The 19547-nt window shown below is 42.9% G+C and overlaps 1 protein-coding gene across 1 annotated transcript in view; it reads right to left on the bottom strand.

Annotated features, from left to right (window-relative positions):
* LOC308099846 (attractin-like protein 1) overlaps positions 1-19547 on the bottom strand; it is a 404123-nt gene that overhangs the window by 196885 nt on the left and 187691 nt on the right. Inside the window, exons 19-20 of the mRNA XM_080448665.1 lie at positions 19121-19378; positions 18260-18397 (exon numbers count right to left, since the gene is read on the bottom strand). Of these exons, the coding sequence (XP_080304791.1) occupies positions 18260-18397; positions 19121-19378 (396 nt within the window). The remainder of the gene's footprint in view (positions 1-18259; positions 18398-19120; positions 19379-19547) is intronic.

Raw genomic sequence — 19547 nt, 5'->3', positions numbered from 1 at the left:
CAACTTTCCGTGATACTCTTCTTGTTATGTAAAGTGTGATGTCTGCTCCCGTGGGAAACACAGGATATTTCACCTCCCCGTCTCTCTCGTCTTTCTCCCCGTTTCTCCCTCCCCTTCTCTCCCTTTTAGATTATGTGCAAACCATCATGTCGATCAAAACTGTAAAACGTAGCCTGTGAGCTGTGTTGGGCTCCTACATCATCAAATCAATTGAAAAGTGCCTAATTTCAGGGACGGATTAACCCCCACACAGGCTCCTGGGCCACCAATTTATTTTTTTGTTTTGCAAAAAAGTTTTTTTTGGGGGGGCTGGTAGGTATGGTGTGTATGATATGAAATCCTTAATCATATTCCATCATATATGGAAGGGCCTCAGGAGCCCTTGCTTGGAGCCCAGGAGCCCTTGTCAGGGCCTCAAACCCAGCGAGAATCACTGCTGTAAATACAGAGGAGGGGCCCACACATTTGATATTTGATTAAAGGTAGGGTAAGTGATATCACTTACCCTACCTCTAACAAAAAATATTTTGTTAAAAGGTTAAAGCACTATATTCTATTAGTAATCATTGCTATAGAGTGTTTGTTCAGTAACAGGAGTCTCCCCGTCTCTCCAGCTCTTTAATAAACAGAAAATACATTTTCCGGTAGGTGTCAAAATCTCAGCCAATCAGGAGAAAGGGAGCCCCGGCGGCCCAATGGCTAATACAGCCCTGCCTAATTTTCACCATTGCACAGTCACGTTTTGAGGTTGAGAGCAGGTCAAAGTCAGTCAAGGTTAAGACAAAAACAATAACTTGATTATACGTCAAGGTCTGTCAAAGTGTTCTAGTAGGCAGGTATGGTGGCATTTACACAGAATCAAGGACATATTTTTTATTTGCTCTCATTGTGGCACAATGTACTCTAGACAATCTTGCATAGAATATTGCACTGTCTTTACAGAGTTGACGCGTATATATAGGGGATCGTTGGATGCCAGCAGTACAGGTGCTGTGTACCAGACAGAGCACTGAAAACAGGACAGGTTTTCATTTAGGTCTAATCAGGCGTCTGAGTGGAGCACACGGTCGGTCTGAGTTGATCAGCTTCCTTTAGCATCCTGCCACTTTCTGTCTCTCTCGCTGCACAATGGATCCATTCACTCCTTTTAGTCTATCAAGTCTCTAAATGTGCCGCTTTTTTTTACTTGAAAAGAAACACTCAGCCTCTTCACGCCGTCTGCAGACACTATTGGACTGAAGTGTCAGGAATAACTGAACAATTGAGTTTGAGAGAGAGAGCCAGTGAGAGAGAGAGAGAGAGAGAGAGAGAGAGAGAGAGAGAGAGAGAGAGAGAGAGAGCAACCGGAGGGGCTAGAGAGATGAAGAAAGAGACAGAATGGGAGAGATGGAGGAAGACTGAAGGAATGGAGTGGACGAACGGGAAAGCCCATCACCCAGAGCATTTGCTGACAGCACAGAAATAAGCTGCAATAAAAAAAGGCTGTTCTCTTATAGAGGAGGAGGGCTGGTTTGATATAAATCATATTTGCGGTGACTTGTGCAAGCCCCCCGAAGAGAATGCACAATTTCTCAGCCCGCTGCCTCCTGCCTACACACACACACACACACACACACACATTACACTGTCCACACACACACAATGGGACCCAGTTGTTTTGCCTGCGTTCCACTTTGTGTGTGAGGGCGGAGCACACGCAGGCGAGATAAGATGTGAACATGTGTGTACTGTATGTGGGAGTGCACATGGATTTGCATGTGTGCACGTGTGGTGTGTATGCACGTTATGTGTGCTTGTAGATGTGCGCCTGTGCCCATTGTCTGTCAGTTTGTGTGTATATGCATTAGTGTTTATGTGTATATCTGTGTGCAGATATGTCTATGTCAGAGAGAGCGAGAGAGGACAAAGGGGTGATTTAAGAATATTTTCCTAGTTCCTAGTTGATATTTCCTCCCTAAATTCAGCTCTGTGGTTCTCATCGGGTGCACGGCGCAGAAAAGTATCTTAATGGAGAAATCACGGACCCCTGTGGCGTTCCACCAAACTTTCCACTTTCCCCTGCCACTTCATTACAGTACAGTTTGACTTCAAAACCAGCGGACCCATAACCACCCACGCTACATCTAAAACGCTCCCTCTCTGCTGCAGTGGCTGCCATTTCTCTAACAAAATTATTTCAATAGAATCTCTCTCAAGTGCAAATGAAAAATAAGTAGTTGTGGAAGGAATTTCATCTTGTTCAACGGGTGATAGAGGAAAAAAAGGCAGATATAGAGAAGGGAAGGGGAGGTGTAAATTAAAGTGGCAATTACATTGTGATACTTATTATTCATATAATACGAACACATGCATTTGTATGTGTTTACCTTGCTTATTGTAAGTCGCTCTGGATAAGTTAAATTCCTAAATTGTAACACTTGAATTTGCAGCACAAATCTGTCATTGTTAAAACCACACAATCTGATTGCTTGATAGGTTTGGCATAATAACCGTATAACCATGGTATATTATACAATGACTATGAAGTCTGCCTTTGTATAGTTCTATAGCACTAGAAGAAGAATGCTAAAAGCATGCTAAACAATGAGTCTGGAAAGTATCTCATCTATACAGTCTAACAAAAACTGTTTCTGATCATTTCTGATCATCACTTTAGGCAATAATAGTTCATGCAGTTGCTCAATATTGATTCATTTCACATTTACAATAACTAGCTTAAAAGTGTGTTAACAATATTCAGAGGGTTCATCTGAGGGTTCATCTTCATGTGCAAGCAGTCAGGGACCGCTTGCATATAGACATTATCCTTGTATTGAAATTGTTATAATACTGTATCTATGAAATTCATGTTGCCATATTTGGTAACCATTTAATAAAATCAATGAAACTGTCAAGGTTGTAATAAAGTGGTTAGAGTTGTTATTGGCACATGATGTGCCTATGCACAGCCATGCCAATAACACAGATAAAGCACTCCCTCTCGTGTGTTAATACTTAATTACGGTATTCCTCTGCCTAGTGTAGGTCTGTTGGTTTATTGTTATGCCTCCGCCGGCAGATAGCCATGGTCAAAAGCTTTATGTTTTTGGGATCTTTTACGTCCGTCCGTCCGTCCGTCTGTATGAACTGTACGTCCCAACAGTGTGAATCCAATACCTTGAGAAGGCCTCAAGGGAATTTCATGATATTTGGCACAAACGGCCACTTGGACGAGGAGAACTGATTAGAAGTGTGTGGTCAAAGGCCTAAGATTACGTTGCAGACACTGTTGTCGAAAATATGTTGTATATACTGTATATATGTGAGTACTCTGTAGAAATTTAGCAATTTAGCAATTCAGCAATAGCAAATGTAGCAATTTAATATTTAAATTACTTGTGTAATCTCCTCACACACAACTGAATAGGAGATGCACTTTTCCAATTTGCTTACTGCTTCCTGTTTTCTCTCTCTCTTTCTGCCTCTTTAACGCTATCTGTCTGTCTGTCTGTCTGTCTGTCTGTCTGTTTGGCTCTCTTTGTGGGGGGGGGGGGGGGGGGCAAATATGGCACATGTTGCCTTCCCGGGCATTTCCAGGAATGTGGAAGGGCAGTTCTCAAACCCAAGACGTAAAAGGGTGAGGAGTCTGCCAAAAAACTGCTAAACGACAGAGGCACGCCATCTAAAGCGGACTTGAGCCACTAGAGGCACCACCGAGTGAGCCGTCAGGCGAGCGAGTCGCCGTGCCGAGCACTGCGAAGTCCGCTTGAGCCGACTCAGTGTCGTTCGAGTTAATGTCCCGATAGGGACAGAATCGTAACTCAGTCATATCCTCCCCTAGTCAACATGTGCTGTATTTGCCCCCCCCTTCCAGTCAAACGTTTGACGTCGTGGGAGTGAGAATGCGTTGACTAAACACCTGTGTGAAGATTCTAAACATAGGTCAGGTGTGTGTTTGTGTGTGTGTGTGTGTGTGTGTGTGTGTGTGTGTGTGTGTGTGGGTGGGTGGGTGGGTGGGTGGGTGGGTGGGTGTGTGTGTGTGTGTGTGTGTGTGTGTGTGTGTGTGTGTGTGTGTGTGTAATTATATGCATCTGTTGTGTGTCTGCATACCTGTGTGCACGTATTTACAGTACATCTGCATGAGTGCATGTGTGTAGATTAGTTTATTTGGAGTTGAAGTTGTCTTGTCCAATCAGAAGCCAATCATTAAAAGCAACTTTAAACCAGCAGAGTGAGTAGGAAAGCGAGTAGCGAACAGAGAAAAAATAGGCGTTTGGGGAAAAGGGCCAAGTGTTTACTGAAAATAAGATGGCCCCTAAAATAAACCTACACATGCAACAAAATATTGCACAGTTGTTATGACAACCTGAGGCCACACAGAAAACTCGTTGCAACTCCTTGTTTACAAGTTTTGGTCTGCTTAGATATTAGCCCCGTTTGGAACCTCACTCTCCAAGATAGCTCCGAGATGAGGTCCCGCTGTATAGGGTCCCGGCAGAGGGAGAGTCCGTCCAAATATAGTAGATCACCTTTTTCGCAACATCGTATCCATATAAAGGTAGTCCGAGACTAGCCTGGGACCAGACGAATCTGCCAGTGCAAAAAAAAGTTTGCCCTCTGCGATTTGGGTCTGGCACCGCTCCGTTGTGAATCCATTTCCTGCTCCCGAAGTCTGGGGTGACCAATCAGGGCCCAGTATTCAAATATGGGAGACTGTACAGGGGTTGACACTAAGGTCTCAGAGGCACTTGCCCGTCGGGCAAGTGCAGGTCATGTTCTACTTGCCCACAGGTCTTGCCCACTTGCCCGAAAAGTAAATCGTCCTTTATAAAATGATGGTAAAATTAGAATTACCGTTCAATTTAACACATTTTTTACTTGTGAATTATGGGGCTGCACGATAAAAAATGTCATACCTCAATATTTAAGCCAAGTATCTAAATAGCTATGAATATGACTATGGGTTAACACTTGTTATTTTATATTTTTAAGTGTAGCAACAGTGAAAACAGCACATTATAGGCCAACAGTGCTCTTATTTTACATTCCACAGACCATTTTGAAGTACATTCAAATAAACATAAATAATGTTTTGATGGATAAATGCAAATGATGAAATAATATATTGTCGTTGTCGGGCAGAAACCTTGTATTTCCATATTTCAATGGTTTTGTAATATGGAAAAATATGTTTGTTCATAAATGCCCTACTTCATCATTCAAGAGTGTCGCACTATAAAGGTCCTTACACACCGGGGCGATTTTTTTCATGCGAATAATATGTTTTTTTTTAAAACCTTATAAAGTCAATGCAAGCTTCCACACCAGTTTCACGAAGCGAAAAAGCGTCTTTTAATTATTCTGAACGAGTCCGAATTTTGCGTATATTCGCATATTCGCCGGTGTGTAACCGCCTTAAGAGTATAATAGCAGATCCACAAGCTCCCAACGTGTCGAGATACAATGCATTGTGAGCTTGTAGATCAGCTATTGTCACTATTTTAATTTTTGTTCTTTTTTTTAAGGATATACAAGGTTTCCACCTGACAGCAACGTTATATAGCCTATATATGGTTCTGTATCAGTATATCAGTCAGTTTTAGCAGATTTCATTCCAATTGGCTGCCTATGAATTTCACAGGCCTGGTTAGACAACCTGGCCTGGCGGGGATCTGCGCACCAAGCACAGCAGCTGCACACAATTAACTTAATGAGGGAGCTTGCGACTAGTTTTGCACACCAAAAACTGCTCAAACAATGTCAAACTGTCATGATTCTAGCTGTTGAAACCTTCCTCTTTGGATTATCGTTTAAAAAAGGAACAGAACATGGCTGTTTTTAAAGGATTATATTTATTTCTTGTCCGTCAGAGCGGTGAGGGCACAGCTTCTTTCTTATTTGAATGATAGCATAAACTTTGAAGTTGTTTCCAGTAATTAATTTCTATTGCTGGCTGGATCTCTCATAAGTTTGGGATTTGACTGTATTTCGTCACATTTATTAATCTATATGCGGCAGTTGATAAAACGTCGGGTTGTTTAGCCTACCGTTTGATATGGACAGATGCGCTGGCATTGACAATCCATGAGATGGCTGCTAAGCAGTTCACTTGTGTTATACCTCTACAGGTTAGTTCTAGTAGAATGGCAGTTCCAACGTTCTAAAAGACAAGTGTAGGGGAAATGATTAATGAATGATGATATAAAAAAAAACATCGGGCCACATCGGTGAAATAATGGCCGATGTTGCGGTTTGGCTCTACTCATAAGAGCCACTGCACGTAAAGTGTGTGTGTGTGTGTGTGTTACACAAAGTGTGTGTGCGTGGGAGGGAAGGACAGAGAGGGAAGACAAGAGGGCGGGGGGCAGAGTGCTCTGGCCACGTTCATGTGTTTAGACAGATATCTCATGTTGTGTTTATAGTGAACAAAAGATGGTTGCGTCCCCACTGCCACTCAAGCGCGCACTTGCCCTGTAGGGCAGGCTGAAAGCTAACTCCACCTCTCCGCAAGTTTTATTTACCTGCCCCGGGCAGTCGTTAGTGTCAATCCCTGCTGTAATTGGTAGTTGGTTGTAGGGCTAACCAATTGCGTCCAGAGCCATTGTTTTGATCCCGCCCGCTTGGAAAAAAAACGTCCTCATAGAAGCACCAGACTCATATCCACGCAGTGATATAGTCTGGCTACGCGAGGAAAATTGAGACAACCGTTTAAATCGCTTATTTAGTCAGCCTGTGCCATGTTTTCCCATAGTAGCCGAATCGGGAGCAGGGCTGGCACCTGCCGTCGGGGGGTTCTTCCGGGTTGAATGAAAGACATGTGAAATGAAAGCAAAACCATGGACGAATTACATACAGTAAATGATTCGGAGCAATGTAATCAAACTAAAGTTCTGTCAGGACAACTCATGAATGGATAAAGGACAACTCATGAAGGATAAGATATTTTTATTGAATATAAAATGAGCAATATATGTAGGTACTCTGATAAAGCGCATGTCCCAACCATAAGGATTCCGAATCCCCCGTACATAAACAACAGATCCAAAACGACAGGTGGTAGCTGGGGTGGTGGAGGGTGAGCACACAGCATTTTCTTTAGCAAGACAGCAGTAGTGAGAGCAGCAGCATCAGCATAAGCAGCAGCAAACGCTGCTAAATAGAGAAATGAGTGTGTGATTGGATGAGTGGATGTGAACGGGGAGCTGAGGCGGCCCAATGGTCATCCGCCAACAGCTGCACTGAGTTCCCTGACAGAACTTGCTCTGCGCATGTCTGTGCCAAGCTCATTTCTGAAAACAGCCGAGCCTCTCACCATTAAGTGAGTGACACAGTAGCATTAACACGTCCTAATATTAGCACGCCAACTGTCGCGCCTATATGTAGATAACTTGCATAATTCTCTCACAATCAGCACCATGTCCCCACGCATCCACCTTTTGCCTTGTCAAAACCCTGACAATTAACACCTTTCCTCCCAACTCAAGCAGGACCCTACATCTTCTCAGCAGAGTCCGTAGGTCACAGGAACTTAGACGAAGAAACAGAATCAGAATCAATCTTTATTGTCACATCAAATGAAAGCTCATTACTTCCTGTTTATTTCCTATGGGGAAATGCCTATATCTCCGTTCCACTTGCATTTTTTTCCCGAGACTCCCGAGATCCCCGTGCGTGTAATGAGGCGATCTCCGTGAGGACAGGGATCACGGAAAATATTCCATGGTTTTTCAAAGGTACAGTAAAATCGCTCGTTTCCGCTGGCAAGGGGACAATAGACGATGTTTTAACTCTGGCAGTCAATGAGTTAATAGCTCATGATCATCATTCTCTTCATCGTCATCTCATCACCACTACTTTGGCTGACTTTGTCTTTGCTCCTTGGTTTGAGGAGTAACAGCCATTTGTTGAAGACCAAGGGCTAATTGGCAAATAACTAGTGTGTACGACAATGGCTCTATGGCTTTGTGCACTTGCTTGTTCTGTTGGCTAGCTAGACCACGGCAGCAAGCCAGCCCTATAAACGCAAATATGTCATGGAGTCACTGAGTTCCCTCTCCACACCCTGACACAATTAACACCTTTCCTCCAAGCTTCAACAACAACAATAATAGCTTCAGAATCAACTTTATTGTCACATCACAGGTTTACAGGTGTTTAGAAGTGGGTGAAATGTCATTTTGTGTAAGCTCCATCATTTTTGATAGGGAGTGCAAGGAGAAAACAATGTGTGTAGTTTACATGTTCTCCCCGTGTCCCCTAGGGTAAGTACCCTCACAAAAAAAACATGCAGTAATCCTGGTATCTCTACTGCCTCCCCCTGGTCAGCCTTGGCGCCTGATGGAGGGGAAAGGAACTGGTTGGAATAACGTGTTCCTTCCACGCGCTCATGGCACGGCATGGCTCCTATTTTGTCAACTTGGATATAAGCCCCTACACTAAGCGAGCAAATAAGAGCAAGAGAGATACAGTGAAAGGGCACTAGTAAAGTAGATCATGCAACATTTATAAAAGCAATAAAGCGTTTGGTCACAGCACTCTCTGTAGTAGAATGCCATTCTACTGAATGATACCGTGCAACAGAAGTAATAACACAAAGTAGAGGTTGTTGTCTTGAAGGCCCATTTGGAGGAAGCACATTGGCCTTTCCTATTCTCTCTGAGACCACAGTAAATTGACGGTGATGAGAAACCTGCCTCTTTTCATTTACTAGGAAACTTTTATCTAATATGAGGCCAAGAGTCAGCGTTTCCAAGCGCTCATTCGCTTGGAAGAGCATTTTCACTGTTCAATCCATTTAGCTGGGAGGATGTTAATTGGAATGCAAGAAATCAAAATGTTTTCTTATCGAATGTATGTTCCAATTCCTTGTTTTGTAGGGTTTTTTTATATGCATGATTAAGCATTACACAGCGTTGCACTTACAGCGACTATTTGGTCAGAGCTCCCAAAGAGCTTGATAAAAAATATATATATATATACTGTATGTGTGTGTGTGTGTGTGTGTGTGTGTGTGTGTGTGTGTGTGTGTGTGTGTGTGTGTGTGTGTGTGTGTATATATATATATATATATATATATATATATATATATATTTCCCTACATAAAAATAATACCCAAAACTAAATCAGATTCTATTGTGTCAGGTGAACATATCACCAGTTTAGGTATGACTAACATTATCTCTTCACAGGCTAGTGATTAGGCCTGGATTATTTGAGCTAATCGCAATAAATTTTGTATGATCGTTAAAATCGTTTCCATTAAAAGGACAAAAATGGTGAGAAATCTTCAAAAAATATATATAGTGAAAATAACAGATCGAAAAGCTCAAAATACATACAGGGGCGAATTTAGGGGCTCTAAGCAAAGCACAAGTAAAAAAGTACCTGGTTAATAAATAACTGAAAGTACAAGCTACTTTCCTTTCTAATATTTTTTAGAACAGGGATACCCAACCCTTGCACCAAGGACCACCAAGGTCATCATGTGGGGGGGATAATGGGGGGGTTGCTGATTTAAATAACCTATTAAAGGTAGGGTAAGTGATATTTTTTGGTTAAAACAAAAAGTATTTTTTTTAAAGGTTAAAATACTATATTCTGATAGTAATCATTGCTATAGAGTGTTTGTTCAGTAACAGGAGTCTCCCCGTCTCTCCAGCTCTTTAATAAACAGAAAATACATTTTTCGGTAGGTGTCAAAATCTCAGCCAATCAGGAGAAAGTACCCATTTTTAAGCTTAATTTGTATAGTTTTCAGTTCCAATTTTGCATGCTCATTTCTTAGTGTCATCACTTCCAATTTCACTTGTTTAATCTGTATCCTGATTGAGTTCTCTGTCCTGGTTGGATAAAATTGGAAATGAAAAGAACTACAAAAAAAAAAAAACTACAAAATACATTTTCTGTTTTATAAAGAGCTGGAGAAACATGGAGACTCTTTATATGGACAGGACACCCTATAGTAACGAGTACTATCAGAACATATACCCATTTTGCAATTATTTGAAACTTTGCAAATCACTTACACTACCTTTAAATATGTAAGCCTATTAAGTATTAACCCACAACGTATAGTAGGGATGCATATGAATATTTGAATATTTGTCAGTCTCCAAATTTGATTTCCAGATTTCATATTACATTTTATATACCAATACTACAGTAAATGTCCTTTTGATTTATTGTTTACACCACCACATTAAATTCAAACTTTTCGAATGTAGAATAGAGGCTGCTCCAGCCAGCTCTACACAAACACACTAGTGATGCGCGGGTGGGGTTTTTTCATGACCCGCCCCGCCCCGCCACGGAACCGAACCCGCCTAAACCTGCGCCGCAAAACGATATATAAATCAACGACTCGACCCGCCCCGCGACCCGCAGTGAAAAAAAAGCGACACCGTAGCCTATATCGCACATCAGTATAAACAAATTCATATATGTTTTGGCCTTTACATCTAGCAACCTTAATATGCAAAACCAAAACATACAGCTTGTGTTTAGTTTTGTTAATGTTATACATGAATGATGGCGCAAGGGAGGTTGATTACTTGCCTTAGTTGCCTGCAATGTGTATTTCAGTCAGACAACTCTTGGATTGGATTAGAATATATATTTATTGAGCAAGCTTGAGCATAGATATAGGAAGCATAAAGAAGCATAGTTTGGCGTCAGGGCTCTGAATCCATTCACTCCCTGTAAGAATAACATTTTTAATAAATGTTACATGCCAAATAGCATTTACAGGGAATGAATAAAGACCCCCACGGGAATCTAGAAACAGAGCCTACAGGTGGATGCCGGGGAGGCGGTGGGATGAGACTATTCATGGTTAGCAGCATACGCAGGCAAGTGAAGGCAGCAGATACGGCAGGATCTCAGCAGCAGCGTCGGCACGTCAGCGCAGCAGGATAGCGCAACCAGAATGAACAGGTAGGCAGAGCAGTACTTATAACCCATCCGACCAGGAGAAGAGTGCATGTGACTAGTCACCTGATCGGTTGGCACAATCCCTTGAGTTGCCTGGCCTGAACTAGCTCCGTAAACTGCGCCTCATGTGTGTCACCAACTTTCGCCACTAACACTTTATCCATTGCAGACAGACAGTCACTGTGCTTGCTTGTATAATATCGACGACCCATACGAGTTCTGGTTTTGACGGGTTTTATTATCGTCAAGTGGGTCCGGCTTGGTTCATATTCTATCACTTCGGGACCCCGGTTCTGTTTATCACTACACCTGAGCGAACCACCCGTACGCAGCGCTGATTAGGAGGAGATGCAGCTGACTGTGTAAAGCTTCATTTGTGGGTCGAGGTCATGAAAAAACCCCACCCGCGCATCACTAGTGTGTTTGTGTAGAGCTGGCTGGAGCAGCCTCTATTCTACATTCGAAAAGTTTGAATTTAATGTGGTGGTGTAAACAATAAATCAAAAGGACATTTACTGTAGTATTGGTATATAAAATGTAATATGAAATCTGGAAATCAAATTTGGAGACTGACAAATATTCAAATATTCATATGCATCCCTACTATACGTTGTGGGTTAATACTTAATAGGCTTACATATTTAAAGGTAGTGTAAGTGATTTGCAAAGTTTCAAATAATTGCAAAATGGGTATATGTTCTGATAGTACTCGTTACTATAGGGTGTCCTGTCCATATAAAGAGTCTCCATGTTTCTCCAGCTCTTTATAAAACAGAAAATGTATTTTGTAGTTTTTTTTTTTTTGTAGTTCTTTTCATTTCCAATTTTATCCAACCAGGACAGAGAACTCAATCAGGATACAGATTAAACAAGTGAAATTGGAAGTGATGACACTAAGAAATGAGCATGCAAAATTGGAACTGAAAACTATACAAATTAAGCTTAAAAATGGGTACTTTCTCCTGATTGGCTGAGATTTTGACACCTACCGAAAAATGTATTTTCTGTTTATTAAAGAGCTGGAGAAGCTTCATTTGTGCTTCGCCGTATGGCGGTGTTGTTACGTATCGAAAATAGCAGACATACAAGCTCACAACGCGGCGCGTTGCGACGTGTTGTGAGCTTGTAGGTCTGATATTTTCACCGCGCAACACCATGGTACGAAGAATAGGCTGATCTATCGGATAACTGCAGCGCTGTGAGACACAGCAGCACCAGGCTGTCGGGAATGAGCCCACACTGACATTGTCAGATCATGATAAGAACTTTAAATAATTATGATGGGTTTTAATGGTAGTTTTATCCAAATATTAATATTAATAATAGGCTTAAAATAGATTTTTTTCCCTTGTGAGAGTGGTGTCGATGACCCGTAACACCCGCAACCCGCATAATTGCCTCTGAAATCTTGACTGTCCGCCCGCGCCACGGGTTGACCCGTGGGTAACGGGTCAACCCGCGCATCACTACTGCCCACAGTAGCACAGCCCGCTCTCGTTCAAAATCTGGTCACGTTAAATTCATGAAAGAGATGGAGTGTCCTTAACACACAACACAGCAAGTTATGGAAGTCATCTTAATGAGAAAGGTCTTTTAGAAATGCACCAAGCTATGGCAAGTACACTTGAGGAGGATGCTGACATAGCTGTCCTAAAACGTCTTGTGTTTTCCATAATACTGGATGAGTCCACAGGCACACTGTAAGTAACAGCACACGACTCATTTCTTATGCGAGGTACATAGATGACAACGAGATTAAAACAAAATAGTTCAGGAACTCTGAAATTGTAGATGGAAGAAACAATTGCTGACAGAGAAGAATTTATATGGAGAAGTTTGCAGTGATGGTGCTGCTGTTATGACAGGATGCCGTCAAGCAAGGAGTTGTAAAAAACACTTAAAAAGAGGGAATTCAACTCAAAGTTGGTAGGGGTGTAATACACCGCACATTGTCATGCTCGTGCTGCTAGTGACGCAGCCAGATCCATGCAACAGGATAAAACTCAATTCCCAGTTACTCAAGCTGCATGAATTGCAGGGAAAAAAGTTGGATGAGCCCCAACTGAAGTTCACCCAGCCACAGACAGTGAGGTGGCTGTCAATTCACAATGCTCTGTCAGTGGTGTGTAGATCACTGAGAGCCCCGAGATGTCCTGGAGCACATGGCTGCCTCCAATACTCAGGACTCTTGACAGAACAAAAGGTTTATTGATAGTTAATGGTCGTACAGTATGATGAAGGATGTACATGTGGTCCTTCTCTCAAAGCATTTTCAAAGAGAATATCTGCCAAACCAATGTTTCAAGGTAACAAAGAGGCCCTGAGAGAAATAATAGTCCACCCTCGCCCTGCAGAAATGGAATTCTGCAAGTTTAAAGGAGCAGCTTTTCAACTTGCACACTCAAAAAAACGGCCTTTGATGACATGAAGTGAAGGTATGTACTTAAGCATCCTTGATAGAAGACAGTGATAGAAGATTCCCTGCTGACACAATGGATATTCTGTTACGGTTCACCGTTTTGGAACCCCAGAAAAAATATATATATTGTGTCATTGCAGCAGTCATTTTTTCTCTCTGTGTGATGCAGAGCAACTTGCTAACACTCATCTAACGTACAGTAAGTGCGGAGGAAGCTTGGTCATGAGTTTGCAATGCTGAAGCAAGTGATGGTTGCCAGTAACTTGTATGGTCCAGGTTCCATGTGCTGTACATGTGTAGAGACTACATGTACATGAACATACAGTAGTGGTGTATTCACTAAAACTCATTAAGACTGCCATCATTAAGACCCCATTACATAACAAGGATGTGTCCAGACTAAGGTTTCAAAATTCCAGGGGGAAAAAAATCTGAAGTTCACTGAGTAACACAAACCCCACCACCAATCTGACGCTCATTTAATCTCAGAGATTGGCACTCCCTGAGATTTTAACAGAGCTGTTATCAAGTGAAAAGAGGTGAAGCGGAGGACAGGGAAATAATAGCGCATGGAGATGAGAGAAAAAGGAGCCACCAAAATAAATATAAAAGACTGATGGACTCTGATGCAGCTCAAAGAGATGACCAGTAAGAGAGTAGTTCAGAAAACAGTATAATTGCCGATGTGATGTCATGTGAACAGTTTCATTATTATTATTATTATTATTTATGTTTTGTATTAACAAAGTTGTTAGACAATAGAGGAAGGGGGGCCACCATAAGAAAGACTGAAGGACACAGATTAGGAGATATAGACAACCAACTTCAGCATAGTTCAGTTAATCCCTAGGAGGAGAGAGACAAAAATGCCATCTGAGGTAAGAATAGCACCTTTAGTTAATCCTTGAAACCTATATACATCACTGACACAAGGGGTCTATACTTTTCCCCTCTACACCAAATCTATTTGCCAAAAATAGTGAATAGCATTGCGTCACATTGCAATGCATTGTGAGCTTTTAGACCTATTATTTTGCAGAACGTTCGCCCCCAGAATAGGAACGCTAGGGTTTATGTGGTTACGCTCACAAATAGTATCCGGAAGTGTATGAATCCACCCTACAGTATGTCAAGCATCTAAGCGGATAATTGAAAATTGTATTTCAAGCACTGTAACTATAAAACATCCACATTAGTTTCACTTGTGAACCTCGGCCCTTGTACACTAGGGAGTAGTTGAGGGGTGGTGCTCAAACAGTAAACAATGCACTGTTAGATGGATGCAGCAGTAGTAGACTGGTGGCGAAAACTGAGTGGGGTCATCAGTGCTTCTCATACATTAACATTACAGGGGGGGGGTCTTTCATTCAATGTTATCAGCTAAAATGAATTCCACTTTTAATATAAACAAGCACATAATCGGAGATAAAGACAACACAGTACCTACACAGTATGTGTAGGTACTGTGTACTTGTGTACAAACCGTAACAGTTCAATTAATAATGAGGATTTTACTGAGCATCCCCTGACAGTCTCTTCGTATTGTTTTATTGTCTTTTCTGTTTGCATTCCCATAGCATTTTGTCGCTGTCAGGCAGAAACCTCCTATCTCCATATTTCAACGTTGTATGTTTTTTCGTCAGTTAATGCTGACGGAAAATGCAGATCTAGCTCACAACGCATCGCATCACGATGCATTGTGAGCTTGTCGATCGGCTATTATCACTATTTCAGAAACCTTTCGTTCCATTTCCTGAAAGGTAATAGTTTTGGACGTTTCCGCCTGACAGCGATGATTCATAAGACATTGCAAGTCGTGGGGAAGGAAAACCTGACTGCCTTGTTTGATGTTTTGGTTGCAGGAGAGAAGAGCAAGCATTCACCAAAGTCTGTTTTTATAGGCTCTAACAGGATTAACTCATTTGAACCAAGAAGTACAGTGCATTTCTCCTTTAATCTCTCCTGTTCTTAATCAGTCAGACGTCACGTGACTGGAACTGGGATTTAACCCATTAAGACCTGAGCCCGATTCTACAAAATCGCAAAAATAGCAGATGTACAAGCTCGCAGCGCTTCACAAAGTGACACGCTGTGAGCTTGTATATCTGCTATTTTTGAATAGCCAACGCAAACATCTAAAATGACACAGATGCTTTCCCAGTTTTAATGGGTTAAGAAGAAGTAAGACTTTAGTGGCACATATACAATGTGCGCCACATTGTGTGTCACAGTGTATGTAGCTTACAATTTAGCTTTGCTCTCTGTACACCATTCTAACTAAAAGAAAAAACTCCTGCACACTGTCTTCAAATGCAAGAAAGAGGTTTCATGGGAATAACAACGTTTCGGTCTATTAGACCTTCATCAGGTTGTCTTAAGGGTACACCATTCTTAAAACTTTTACAGCACAGTTTGAAACAAGTGTCTTGCCTTGGGGGACCCGGATTCATTATTAAACATATGGTGGGGCTTTGGTAACTACTGTATGCCCGATTCTCTGGTTTTCATACTGTAAGTCCTATTACCAAGTCCAAGGAGTGAATGTGTTAACTGTGTGTAACTGTGTTTATCAATGCTCAGTTAAAGGTGCAGTAAGTAATTTTCTTTTGTTAAAATAAGTGTCATACAGCTCTATATTCTGTTAGTAATCATTGCTATAGAGTGTTTGTTCAGTAACAGGGGTCTACCCATCTCTCCAGGTCTTTAGTAAACAGAAAATAAATGTTAGGGCACGCACGCAAGAACGCACGCAAGAACGCACGCAAGAACACACGCACGCACGCACGCACGCACGCACGCACGCACGCACGCACGCACGCACGCACGCACGCACGCACGCACGCACGCACGCACGCACACCTTGACAAGGACGGCTAATCATCAGACACAGGGATGTAGGGACAGACAGTCTCCCCTCTCCGTCCTCCGTGTCTATCTCTCTCCACCTCTCCTTCTCTTTTTCAATCTCTCCATCATCTCTCTGTTCAAGGGCAACTGTCCTTTCCTTCCCTTATTAACCTTGCACGGCCCTCCGAATCGTGGATCCATCTCCTTCTCCGTCTGCCCCCTTCTGTCTCGCTCTTTCTCTCCCTCTCTCCCATGTTCTTTCTTCTCTCTCGCGCTCCCCTCCTCCCCTCCCCAGTGGAGAAAATGGTAGCTGTCTTTCTTTCTAGTGTTACGAAGGCTAAACGCTCCACACGTCACTGAGAGAGAGAGAGAAAGAGAGAGAGGAGAAAGGAGCGGAGCAAGGAGTTATGGGTATGGGAACAGCGAGGGAAGGATAGATGGTTATATGGATGGATGAGTACGAGTCTGTGGCCAGTGCGCTCAATCCAGCCAATAAAGGAGCGGCGTGGAGGTGTGGCTGAATGACACGGCTCCGTCGCTCACTCCACTCTAATCAGTAATACATTAGAGCAGCTGGGCAGGAGGGCAGACAAAACACATAGCACAGCAAAGGAAAGGAAAGAAAAGATTTTGGTAACATAATGGGGGGAGAGAGAGAGAGAGAGAGAGAGAGAGAGAGAGAGAGAGAGAGAGAGAGAGAGAGAGAGAGAGAGAGAGAGAGAGAGAGAGAGAGAGAGAGAGAGAGAGGAGAGAGAGAGAGAGAGAGAGAGAAAGAAAGAGTGCATGGAGAAGTATTGGGGAGGCGTGCATCTATCAGGTCTGTGCTGAGAGCACTGGGGCACCAGTCAACTCAGGAAATAAGAAAATGATTAAGAGCGATTTAATGTCACACCACCGCCAAGCCAAAACGCACATCTGTCACCCTGAGAGTGATGTTACTGGTCCTCCCTGCTGCTCTACTCTCCACCACTTACTCACTCACTCAACCTCCCTCTCATTCCTCTTCACGTGTGTGTGTGTGTGTGTGTGTGTGTGTGTGTGTGTGTGTGTGTGTGTGTGTGTGTGTGTGTGTGTGTGTGTGTGTGTGTGTGTGTGTGTGTGTGTGTGTGTGTTCCACGTTGGTCACTGTATGTGTGGTTGTGAGCATACTTTGTGTATTTGACTGTGTCATTATGCGTCTGTATATGTGTAATCGTTTGTTAGTCCGTCAGTGTGCATGTGACAGTCTGCGCACGTGTATTATTTTCCTGTGTGTCACCTCGTTTTGACACGTGCAGGTTTTCGTCCGGTTTACACAGGAGTGTCTTCTGTTTGTGTCTACATTTCACTGTATGTGTGTGTGTGCGTGTATGTGTGTGCGTGTGCGTGTGTGTGTGTGGCCACGTCCTACGCACATATGAATCTCTCTAACAGTGATCCTGTTTCCTCTGGGGGAAACGCTGGCTGTTTGCTATTCACTGGAAATAACACGAAATGAGGAGAAGGGCTATGGGCTGCATATCACAGGCCTGTCCTGTGCTACACATGTAGTGCTCGCCTCATTCGCTGTAGACAGTCTCCACACATGCCAGTGGCCCTGTTTCATTTTGTCTAGAAGAGCCTTGACAGAGCTTAACCCCCACGGCTTTTTAAACACTGCCCCCACCAGGCACTTTCACATACTGCACCCTTCCTAAATGATAGCTTACAGGTGTGGGAAATATTCTGTTTTTTCACACACACACACACACACACACGCTCACAGAGAGAAGCACCTGGTATAATATGACTTGTCATTTCTTGTTATTAAAGGTTTTGTTTTTGTTTATTCTCACACAACCGTTGCCAGATTTATAACATTATACTATGAGCCGTTTCAAGTACCTCAGTGCGCACATCACTTGTGGACAATGCACACAGACACTGTGGCGAGTGAGGCTCAACAACACCTGTACAACCGCAGACAAAAAAAAACATTCTATGAGCTATTACCGTTTGGTACGGGATTAGCTCCTCCCGGGACCAGCAAGCCCTAGACTAGAGGGTGCACCCCCCCCCCCCCCTTTGTCTCATGACAATAAACATGGAGAGAGACTCGGAACTTACCGTTACACTTCCCTCCGTTGGTGGGGTCGCCGTAGTATCCCGGCATGCAGCTCTGACAGTGTGTTCCGGCGGTCAGGTTCCCACACTGCTCACACACCGTGCTGTTCACACACCTGCTGTGACCGTTACACTGGCATGCTGAGACACACACGCACGCACGCACACACACACACACACACACACACACACACACACACACACACACACGTCGGTGGGTGAATATGCGTTTGAGTTGAATGGTGTGTGTCCTAAAATGTATACAAAATCTTAACAAAAAAGTACACATAATAGATGTATTGTAGTTGACAAAATTATTTTAAATATATTTAAAAGCAGCAATTGAAAGAAGTCACTTGAACATCACAAGTTTTGAAATAAGGCTTAAAGGACGATCACCCATTTTCAACCTATCTTTCTATAATTGGTCCTCACTAATGCTCATTATAAAATGGTATCATTTTTGTCTATTCACTCTGTGTCTCAGAGGAGGGCTGGGGACAGTTTAAAAAAAACATCATCGATGGGGAATCCAAGCCAATTATTCCTGGAAAGTTAGCATGTTATAATGGAAGCCATTGTTCTCGCATTAATACAAATCTTAATAGAAAATGTGAAATCTTGCTTAAAAATTGTATTTTTTTCTGACGTGTCCACAGCCCTCATATGAGACACAGACTGAGTAGATTTGTTTTAATCATTTTATCATGAACATCAATGAGGAACATTTATATGAAGATAGGTTGAAAATGGGTGAAGTGGTCCTTTAAGTGATTTATTCATAATGTACATGTTTGTACATAATTTGGGAACCCCTGCTGTAGAGCCACCAGATAAGAAGTGAGAGGAGAGTTGTGCTCTTACCGGGGCACTGGATGTAGGCCCAGTTGTAACCTCTCTCAGATGAACACAGACCAGGATCCAGCACCATGTCCCTGTCCCTCGGCCTGTCCCTCTCTCGGTCCCGGGATCCAGCCCTGGCGCCCAGCGGGGACCTCATGGGCCCCCGATAGGAGCCCTCCATACAGGCCCCCCTGCCTGTATCGCTGGGGTCCCCACACCAGCCACACTCGGCCTGTCCCAGGCACTCAGTGCACGACCTCAGGCCGGAGCAGTTCAGGGCTGGACGGTGTGGCAGAGTGACAGACAGAAGAATCGATATGAGAGAGAGAGAGAGAGAGAGAGAGAGAGAGAGAGAGAGAGAGAGAGAGAGAGAGAGAGAGAGAGAGAGAGAGAGAGAGAGAGAGAGAGAGAAAGAGAGAGAGAGGGGGGGGGGAGAGAAAGAGAGACA

This window comes from Gymnoscopelus braueri, assembly GCF_963280865.1.
Source record: "Gymnoscopelus braueri genome assembly, chromosome: 14".
Taxonomy (NCBI): Eukaryota; Metazoa; Chordata; class Actinopteri; order Myctophiformes; family Myctophidae; genus Gymnoscopelus; species Gymnoscopelus braueri.
The sequence above is the reverse complement of the archived record's forward strand: the minus strand, read 5'-3'. Positions and strand labels throughout refer to the sequence as shown.